Below are 10,992 nucleotides of genomic sequence, written 5' to 3' on the forward strand. Positions count from 1 at the left end.
CCATCTGAGGGAAAACTCTATAGTTTTCCCTCGGATGGTCGTGGCCCTGCCCCCAGCGTGCCCGGCGTCGTCACGTCACTTCTGGGTGATGTGCATGCGGCGCGCGCGCACAAAGCGCGCACTCCCAGAACAAGCCGGGAGTCCCCCGATCGGGATACAGGTAACACTTGGCAACCCTACACCTCACTGGAGCAAAAGATACTTTAGAAGAAGCCAGGAGGCAAAAGCTTTGAGTCTGCAGGAAGCACCCATTGGGAAGTAGTTTCTCCCAAAACAGGAAGGTGCTTGGCTTTCAATATCCCTCCATTTTAGGATTGGCCCTTGTACACCACGGCAGCCATTTTGTGACTGACCTTGGCCACCCTGAAACAAAGGTGAAGAAACAAATCAGTGCAGAGGGAAATAGAATCTTTTATATTTATACAGATTTTATACAAATTTTAAATTTATACAAATTTATACAGATTTTAAAGATTCTATTTCCCTCTGCACCAATTTGTTTCTTCACCTTCATTTTGCCTCATTGTGGCCCCCTTTTTTCTGCACTTGGCCACCATGGCTGCCATTTTGTGCTGGCAGCCGAAAACTCCAGAAGTGTCTACAATAGGGTTGCCAGGTCCTTATGTGCTGCTGGTGGGGGAATTTGGGGGGGGCATTCTGTGGGTGAGCTGGGACATAGTTGATGCAATGATGTCACTTCTGGAAGTGATGTCATTGTGTCAGTGATGTTGGGTCAACACTCTACTTTTGGGGCAAAACTCTACGGTAAAAATGGCTACAAACCATGGAGTTTTGCCCAAGAACTAGAATGTCGCCCCAACATGATGATATCACTTCCAGAAGTGACATCATCATGTCGATGACATCATCAAGGGATGCCTTGTTTGGGGTGTGGTTTCCCTGAAGGCCAGCTGGCTGGCAGCGGGCTTGAGCCCAAAAAACCAGAAGATCCACATGGGGGCTGGCAAACCTAGTCCACAAATTTAATCAGATTGGGGACACCAGATCCTAGTCACCATTAACCATGTGATAGACAGGACCTATGCTGGACTTAAAACATGTAGGGGGCAAAGCTTTTAGGCATTTCTTTGCCACACCAGAGTTCTGTATAGGGCAGAATCTTGCCCCTTCAGCTCACTTCCTTCTTCCTGCATGGTCAAAACGGAACTCCCCTTTCCTCGTGTTTTCCCTCCTGTGCCTTGTCCTTCAGGTTTAACAGCCAAGGACAGTGTCCGCATCTTATCTTAATTTATGTACAGCAACCAGCTTCTCGTGCTGTGTTTTCCATCTTATCTGCACTAAAGGGAGATACTTTTTTAAATAGCCACTTTTCCAGTCTGCGATAACACTAGTGGTCCATCTTAAAGGGCGATCATGACTACAACAAGTTTAAGTCATAAGAACATAAGAGAAAGCAATGTTGGATCAGACCAATGGCCCATCTAGTCCAACACTCTGTGCCACACAGTGGCCAAAAATACCAGGTGCCATCAGGAGGTCCATCAGTGGGGCCAGGACACTAGAAGCCCTCCCACCGTTGCCCCCCCCCAAGCACCAAGAAGACAGAGCATCACTTGCCCCAGACCAAGAGTTCCTATCTATGCCTTCTGGCTAATAGCCACTGATGGACCTCTGCTCCATTTGTTTATCCAGTTCCCTCTTGAAGCTGTCCATGCTTGTAGCCGCCGCCACCTCCTGTGGCAGTGAATTCCATGTGTTAATCACTCTTTGGGTGAAGAAGTACTTCCTTTTATCTGTTCTAACCCGACCGAGTCGAGCCAGAGCTCCCCTGGGTTCTTCATTCGTGGTCTTCATTGTCAAGACTCAGTTGTGGAATACGTGTTGTACTGTGGCAGTGCCTCTGAAGCATGTACAGAGGGCCCTTTCTTGTCCTCCACCCCTCAAGACTTCCTTTCCACAGGACAGAGACACGTGATCCCTGACAGGTGTCCTGTTAAGGGGGTACCAATGCCACATAGTGGTCCAAATTAGAAACTTTCTACTTCTGGGACTATACTTGTTGAAAGTCTTCATGGGGTCAATGAGGACATTGTAATGTGTGGACTAGGAGCTGCGGTGGCTCAAGTGGTTAAGACGCTGAACTGCAGGCTGTGGAAGGTCAGTAGTTCAGCAGTTCGAGACCCAAGTGCCGCATGATGGGGTGAGCTCCCGTCTCTAGTTCCAGCTCCTGCCAACCTAGCAGTTCGAAAGCAAGAAATTGCAAGTAGATAAATAGGTACCACTTCGGTGGGAAGGTAACAGCGTTCCGTGCGCCTTGGTGTTTAGTCATGCCGGCCACATGACCATGGAAACGTCTTCGGACAGCGCTGGCTCTTCGGCTTTGAAACGGAGCTGAGCACCGCAACCCTAGAGTCGGACTCGACTGGCTTTCGAGCAAGGGAACCTTTACCTTTACCTTTAATGTGTGGACTGACCCTCCGCCTAGAGCTGCCAACTTCCAGGTGGCACCTGGCGATCTCCTGCCATTACAATTAATTTCCAGGCAACCAAGATCAGTTCTCCTGGAGAAAAGGACTGCTTTGGAGGGTGGGCTCTGTGGCATGATGCCCTGCTGAAGTCCTTCCTCTCCCTAAACCCTGCCCTGCCCAGGGTCTACCCACAGCTGGAAACCCTATCTCAGGCTAAGCTACCTTGCAGGGTTGTCGTGATGACAAAATGGGGCAAGGAAAACCCTGAGCTCCTCGGATGAAGAGCGGGGAATCAAATTTGTGTCAGATATGAACAAAAATAACCATTGTAGTAGGGCTGTAACTTTTGGAGCGACCTCCTTCAAACATACTTTCTTCAAAACTAGTTTAGGGAGCAAACATGGCTTATTCTCAGTTTTGAAGATATGAAAATATTCACAGATGACTGCAGACAATTTTAAAACTGCCAGAATCTATCCTTGACTGCAGTCAGTCTGATTTTGGTGCTTGGTCAAGTTCCCCACTGGGTCAGGAAACAGCATATTATTATTTCACTATCCTTGGGTCATGGCTGATGCTGACAAGCCATTTATGAAGCAGTGACGATGTTAGATTGGCATTAAATGGGTGGCTCTATGCTAAGCTGTGGTGGCTTAGAGGTTAAGACGCTGCAGACTGGAAGGTCAGTAGTTCGGCAGTTCGAGTGCCACATGACGGCGTGAGCTCCCGTCTCTGGCCCCAGCTCCTGCCAACCTAGCAGTTCGAAAGCAAGAAATTGCAAGTAGATAAATAGGTGCGAAGGTAACAGCGTTCTGTGCCTCTCGGCGTTTAGTCATGCTGGCCACATGACCACGGAGAAGTCTTTGGACAGTGCTGGCTCTTTGGCTTGGAAACAGAGATGAGCACCGTTCCCTAGAGTCAGATTTGACTAGCTTTTGAGCAAGGGAAACCTTTACCTTTAACCTTTATTCTATACCTTAGGATGGCTCAAACTAAAAACGGCTGTGTCAGGCAGCTATTTTGCATCAAGCCTAGGCCAAAAATGCCATTGAGAGAGGTCTTTCACATTTCCACCCAGTGTCATGCTGGCAAACGAAAAATCTCACCGTCAGTTGCTTGGTAGCCACGCCACTCTCCAGAGCTGCTTTGTTCATGGCCCGTAGCGTCTCGAAATCTGGCGCTTCGATGAACACCACGTAGGGAACGAACTCAGCAGTCCTCAAAACCTTCACAGCCTGACCAAGCATTCAAGACAGGAAGAGGGAAGAATAAGAGACCGTCATCGGTATGGCACCATGCCAGCAATCTGCTGGGAGCTGCATGCAACCTGGGGCGCATTCACAGTGGCAATTCTCTGGTCTAGCACTGAATGTGTTTCCACCACTTCATGCTTTCAGTTTTCACTCGCCTGGCACTAATTATTGGTGCAAGACTAAATGGTAGTTCACCACTTTACAGGCCCATTGCCAGGAATTTTTAAGTTGGGGTCATTTTAATTTCTCAGAGGGGCTAATTTAATTAATATTAATTTAATCAAAGGGCTACCGTAGCACACAACCCATTGGCATCGCTGAGTGAAGAACAATTGTGAACCGCCAGGGCACAGAACACTCCTAAAAATGTAAGGAAATTGGGATGGCAGCCCCCTCAATGGCAGACTGTCAGCTTAAGAGTTCATTCATTCTGACTGATTTCCCACAAGCTGCTACTCTGCTCTCGCTCTTCCCTTCCCCCGACTGTATTCATCAGTTTCCCACTACTTGCTGCGCGGCCACATTTTGACCCACAGCATCCCCCAATTTCCCCTGCATTTTCTCTATCTCAAAAAAACAAGGATTGAAAAGACGTGGGGGAAATCGGGGGATGCTGCGGGTCAAAATGCGGCCGTGCAGCAAGTAGTGGGAAATTGATGAATACAATCGGGGGGAAAGGAAAGAGCGAGGGTGGCGCAGCGGCTTGGGGGAAATCAGTCTCTGTCTGGGGACATAACCTGCCAAGCCACGAAAGTTCGGCTAGCACAGGTCTGCTGCATGCAACACATCCCAGACCCAACTTCACTTGCCACCACCTAGGTGAATCTAGGTTACTAACAAGACAGGGTAGTACACTGTGTCCCTTTAGCCTCCTGTGGGGCATGGATATTTATACAGGCAGCTGCCAAACAAAAAAAGAGTGGATGTTTTTTTATGGCCGCAATACATAACCCAGTGTGATTTCTGAATGGCAGGCTCGACAGAGCAGTCACTGAAGCAGAAGACGGAGGGGCTGGGCTGGCTGTTCAAATCACTTCCTGGAACAAGCACAACTTTCCCTCCCAGCGTGGGTGGGGGAGAAAGAGCAGAGGGCCCACAGCGGCAGGAGCACTCTGGGCTGTCCATGGGGAGTGGCAGCTGGTCCGAGCCCTGGCTGTGGCAGAGCGTCCCAGGGGAGGTGCACTTGCTTTGGCTTCCCGGGCTCCCTCTGCGTGCCCCCTGCCTGCCGAGCACCTTGGGGGAGGGGAGAGCAGGCAGTGGGCAGCCTCCGGGCAGTACAGGAGGCCAGGCCCTGCGGGGCCCCACCATAGCTATGGGCCTGACGCTTGACCCCCAGAGAATGCAAAAAGTTGGAGGGAGGAAAATGGAAGGGGGGTAGGCTGCTGCTTTCATCATCATCATCATCATCATCATCATCATCACCATCACCATCACCATCACCATCACCATCACCATCATCACCATCATCATTTCTGTGGCCTAGTGTGGAAACTTGGAACAAATTGCTATTATTATTTTTACTCTTGTAATAAAACATCTTCTCTCTCAGTGAAATGACATAAGTAGCCACACTGGATCAGACCAATGGTCCGTGTAGTCCAGCATCCCGTTTCCAACGGTGGCCAGTCAAATGTCACAAGGAATCCCATGAGCGGGGATCGTTAGTAGGGTTTCCAACCTCCAGGGGGTGGCTGGAGCCCTCCTGGGATTACAACTAATCTCCAGGTAATAGAGATCAATTCCCATGGAGAGAATGGCTGCTTTGGAAGACGGACTCTATGGCATTATACCCCACTGAAGTCCCTCCCTTCCTCAAACCCCGCCATCCTCAGGCTCCAAACCCTGAATCTCCAGGTATTTCCCAACCCAGAACTGCCAACCCTTCCTGTTAGCAACAGCCCTCGCTGGCTGACTGCTCCCCAGCACCTGTCAATCAGAGGCATTCTACTTCTTTACACGCGAATGATAAAAATGGGTAATTCGCCGCATGAGGATGTAGTGATGGCTGCAGGCATAAACAGCTTTAAAAGTGGATTAGACAGGGCTATTTTTGGGCAGGAACGCACAGGAACGGAGTTCCGGCTGGCTCCTGAGTTGGCCACGCCCAGCAGGAGCTCATTAGCATAACAGGCCACACCCAACAGCAGAAACTCATTGGAATTGCCTACATCAGGGGTGTGTGGCCTAACATGCCAAGGAGTTCCTGCTACAAAAAAGGCCCTGGGTTTTGACAACAAACAAGGTAAACAGAATAAGAAGCAAAAGGTGGGTGTGGCTGGATGACCACACTTCTGGTAACATGGGGATGTGGCCTAATATGCTAATGAGTTCCTGCTGGGCTTTTTCTACAAAAAAGCCCTGGGATTAGATAAGATTCATGGAGGATAGGTCTATCAGTGGCTACTAGCCATGGTGACTAAAGGGAACCTCCATGTTCAGAGGAAGTCAACCTCTGAATCTAAGAGCCAGGAGGCAACATCAGTGGAAGGTCTCAGCCTCTATGCCCTGTTGTTGGCCCTCCAGAGAAACTGGTTGGCCACTGGCTGAGACAGGAGGCTGGACTAGATGGACAAATGGTCTGACCCAGGAGGGCTCTTCTGATGTTCTTATGAACCTAGAGGTCCCCCTTTGGCTATCTGGGCTAACAGCCAGAGATAGGCCCATCCGCCACAAGTGTGTCTGGATCCCCCTTCAAATCCACCTAAGCCCGTAGGCCATTGCACTCTAGGCACTGATAGCAATTGCATGGTAAATTATGCCAATTTCACATGGTAGGATGATTAATTTCTGAGTCTCTCTCTGTGCATTTATTCAATTTAGATTCCATCTACCATCCATGGAACTCAGTGCAGTCCCCAGCGATATCCCATCCACGTGCTCACCAAACTCAGACCCGCCTAGCTTCAGGAAGGTTGCTGCATCATGTGTCTTCAGACCATATCCTGGTGGATCAGTCCAGCCCCTCCTGCTCTCATGTGTGTCCATTCAAAGATTCCCACAGTGCATTACTGAGCACTCTCTTTCTTGCTGGGTTGTAGATGTTGTACGGGTACCAATATGACTGGGCAACTACAGTATCTACTCAGATTTAAGACTAGTTTCCTGTCCCCAAGGCATACCATAAAACAAAGGGTTTTTTCTCTCTTAAATTTGCACAGAAGTTACTACAATTATGCCCAATAACAACAACAACAACAACAAAAATTTTAAAACTCTGTGTATAATATTTTTTGAGAAGGGGTGGTCTTACATTCAAAGTCCTCTTCCTTTCAAGTAAACACAGTAGTTATAATTCCAGATATAGAAATAATAATGGTGATGAAGTCCAAATAGATCATACTGACTTAGTTGCACAGCAAGGACAGATTCTCCTGGTGCATGAGATCACAGGAACCTTCTCCATGACCTTCCCCTCCATCCCAAACTTTCAAACAGGGCAAAAAGCGTGACTTACTTGTGGGTTGACATCCAGAATGCACATCTTGCCTGACTCAATGACTTCATGGATGGAGTCAATCTTGGTCCCATAGAGGTTCCCCTCGTACTCGCCATGTTCCAGGTAGCGACCTCCTTTGATGTCCACCTCCATCTCATTCCTAGTCACGAAGCAATACACCTGCCCCGTCTGCTCGTGCTCCTTGGGCCTTCGGGAAGTGTCTGCAAGGAAGCCTGCGCATTAAGCAGCACGAATCTGAAGGTGATCTTTTGCAAAGGCTTCTTAAAAAAAGTGTGACTTACTTGTGGGTTGACATCCAAAATGCACATCTTGCCTGACTCGATGACTTCATGGATGGAGTCAATCTTGGTCCCATAGAGGTTCCCCTCGTACTCGCCATGTTCCAGGTAGCGACCTCCTTTGATGTCCACCTCCATCTCATTCCTAGTCACGAAGCAATACACCTGCCCCGTCTGCTCGTGCTCCTTGGGCCTTCGGGAAGTGTCTGCAAGGAAGCCTGCGCATTAAGCAGCACGAATCTGAAGGTGATCTTTTGCAAAGGCTTCTTTGAAGCACATCTCCCAAAAACAGGGAAGCAGGTTGAAATACTACAAAGATAAATTACATGGCCAAAGACCATAAACCTGTCGGTGATGCATTTCTGGGCTAGGCCTGACTCCCCCACCCTGTTAAAAGGGAGCCAAGACTTACATGGGATGGTGGTTCCGTACTGAGATGGGTCAGACATGATCAGCTTGTTCTTCAGACTGCGTCGGCCGACCCCCTGGGCACCGATGAGCACCAAAGTTTTCCTGCGGAAGGGAGGCATGCGTGCCACCTCTTCGTAGATCAAGAGCTCATGGCGGTCAAACTCTGCAGTAGAAGGGACAGAAATCACATGTTCACCATAAGGCAGAGAAGCCATGGAGTCCTTCTTAGTAGGGCTTTCATGCTAGCACGGTTCGACGTCCTTCCCTCAGCTGTTCTATCGGGAAGGTTCAACAAAATTCCCTATAAAGATAGCTTGTGCCCCTGTGGGATGGGAGAAATCGAATCCATTGGACATGTGCTATTGTACTGTAAATTCCACTGTGACATCCGTGTTGTTTATATTGAACCTGTGTTGGACCCCCTTTTGGGCCAATCTGATGAGCATAAAATTAGTTCTTTATTGTCTTCGCATAATATAGAAATTGTTCACCGTAAGGCAGAGAAGCCACGGCCATGGAGTCCTTGACTTAGAAGGACCCTGGGAAGCCATCTAAGTCCTGCCCCCGGAGTCCTTCTTAGAAGGAGCCTGGGAAGCCATCTAAGTCCTGCCCCCGGGTCCATGCAGAAATTGGTAGCTGTCCAGATTCTGCTTGACAGCTTCCAGAGAGCCCACTGACTCCCAGTGTTTCACTGCTGAATTGTTGTTACCATCAGGAATGTATCTCCTAATGTTGAACTGAACTCTACCCTCCTGTGACATAAGCCCATTGGATCTAGTCTGTGCCCTGTGGAACAGCAGAAAACAAGTCCTTGCCCTCTTCCTAGATCCCCCACTGGTGGACCTCCTGAGGGCACCTAGTATTTTTGGCCGCTGTGTGACAGAGTGTTGGACTGGATGGGCCACTGGCCTGATCCAACATTGGCTTCTCTTATGTTCTTATGTTTCATGGAACATCCCTTTGGGTATGTGAAGAGCATGATCACATCACCTCTTAAGTCTTCCCTTCTCTAGGCTAAACACACCCATTTCCCCAAATGTTTCCTTCTGGGACTCATTAGACAGGATCCAGCCAAAGAATGGGATCCAACCAGCTTTTCTTCTGGTGAAAAAGGGAGGAGATGGTCCCCTTTGACCATCCCCCCTCCAAAAAAAAAAAGGCTGTGATGGAGATCATGGGACCACCATGGACAAAAGCCATGTGCGAGGGTGCTAGATCCAACCCCAAACATGCCTGCCCTGGCAGAACCTCCCATGTCTTCATTAAAGTCTAAGCTAATTTTTAATTTACCATTTACTTTCAAAAATAAAAATGTGTAATAGTCTTCTCTATTCGATTTTAGAGTGTACTTTCAAAAATCGTTTTGGAAAAATCCCACCCATGCATTTTTAAGGAAACACAGCACCAGTTTGCCAAACTGAGGATTTTCTTCCCTTACCTCCTAAATCTGAAAGCACTGATGACTGGGGATATAGACAAAAAAATAGCAGAATATGAATTTCGGCAGGCAAATGTGTATTTGGAGAAATGGGAATAATTTCAGCTTTATGAGTATGGGGCATTATTCTTTCAAACGAGTCTCCACAGAGCCATGTGTGTCATCTGAAAGAATGATTTTTATAAAAAATGACTCATCCTGAAACCATAGCTAAGCATAAATCCAGCCACATGGGGGTGCATGAGAGATTCCAGAGGTAGAGAGAAGCAGATAAAGAACAGATTTTTGCTTTTAAATGTAAACACTGTCAGTTCTGTTCATGTGGATCGCTTAGCAGAGGGTGAAGCCTCTGTTGACAACACACTAAGGTGTACAGTGCTGATCACCTACTAGGTCAAGGGTTCCCATCCCCAAAGAATTCTGGGAACTGTAGTTTGGCACAGGTGTTAAGAATTTGTTTTAAAGATCTCTACTTCCCCTAAACCACAGGCTTTCCCAGGAAGTAGCAATGGCTGGATCTATTCACATGTTACAGTGCATACATGTACATCTCGCATACTTTCATTTTTTACTTGAGACCAGGGACCAGAACCTGTATAAATCTGGTGTTTAAATCACATATTCATTTGTACATGCACTGAACGCAACATAAGAATGACTGAGCTCACATCATGAGAAAAACCAGGTTTTACGATGCACGTGGATGTTTGCAATAACATGTGGACACAGCTCCTAACAAACCACTATACCCACAGTGCATACAGAAAGGTAGGGAAACAGAAAAATTGTTTTTGCAGACTGGGGTGAAAGGTGAGTTCAAAAAGGCTGATGGTAACTTGTTCTGCAAAGAAGGTGAGGACTAAACTTCAAAAAGGCTGAAGGTAACTTGTTCTGCAAAGAAGGTGAGGACTTTGAAAGGCCTTCCAGTTCTTGGCACTGGGACCAGTATTTTGTTACTGGTCTCAATAACACTTCTAAAAGAAAGGGATGACATAGGAACTAAGAAATGGCACAATCTGGTGCAAAGCTCATTTCTAAAGAGTGCTTGTAGGTCGAACATCATCGAGGGCCATGGATGGCTCCACTAATGGTACATAGGAAGGGTATGCCGGGTTTCCTGCTCTGAGGGGAAACCTCCCAGCCCAACAACCTCTGTTCCCTGCTGCCATTCAATAGGGCAGTGGGGGCAAAATCAGGGGGGAGGGCTTGGTCTAACACCACAACATCACTCCTGGCATGAACCTGGAAGTGTCATCATCAGGTTAGGGTGACACTCTAGGATTTCACTGAATCTGGAACCATAGAGTTTTCCAGGAGCCCTAGAGCATTGCCCTGATGTAAAGGTGTTGCTTCTGGGTTCACGCTGGAAGTGACATCACGGCATGTACATGTCTCTGCCCCCCTACCAAATTCCTACTGGTTGCTAGCACTGGGCTGGAAACCCTATCCATAGGAAGCACAGAGGAAGCAGGTATCAGCTCAGACAGAGGCCAGAACGTGTTTGGGCTTCTTTCAATGAATAAGGACCAATGTTCCCTCTAAGCTATGGAGTCTTGTGAGCAAAAATTCTTCTTTGTGAGCTACTGGCCTTAAAGTTGTGAGCGAGTTATTTGGTTACTGCATCAATTAGTTTGCTCTGGAGCCATCCTTCCTGAGATAAGACAAAAATGTGTGAGCTGGAGGCTAAAAAACTGTAAGCTAGCTCACACTGACTCAGCTTAGAGGG

The 10,992-nt window shown here is 47.9% G+C and overlaps 1 protein-coding gene across 1 annotated transcript in view; it reads right to left on the reverse strand.

Annotated features, from left to right (window-relative positions):
* MPP2 (membrane protein, palmitoylated 2) overlaps positions 1–10,992 on the reverse strand; it is a 50,754-nt gene that overhangs the window by 1,008 nt on the left and 38,754 nt on the right. Inside the window, exons 6-9 of the mRNA XM_015413076.1 lie at positions 9,267–9,291; positions 7,830–7,991; positions 7,421–7,623; positions 3,536–3,664 (exon numbers count right to left, since the gene is read on the reverse strand). Coding sequence (XP_015268562.1) covers positions 3,536–3,664; positions 7,421–7,623; positions 7,830–7,991; positions 9,267–9,291 — 519 coding nt within the window. The remainder of the gene's footprint in view (positions 1–3,535; positions 3,665–7,420; positions 7,624–7,829; positions 7,992–9,266; positions 9,292–10,992) is intronic.

This window comes from Gekko japonicus, unplaced genomic scaffold (genome assembly GCF_001447785.1).
Source record: "Gekko japonicus isolate JY-2015 unplaced genomic scaffold, Gekko_japonicus_V1.1 scaffold3052, whole genome shotgun sequence".
NCBI classification, from domain to species: Eukaryota; Metazoa; Chordata; class Lepidosauria; order Squamata; family Gekkonidae; genus Gekko; species Gekko japonicus.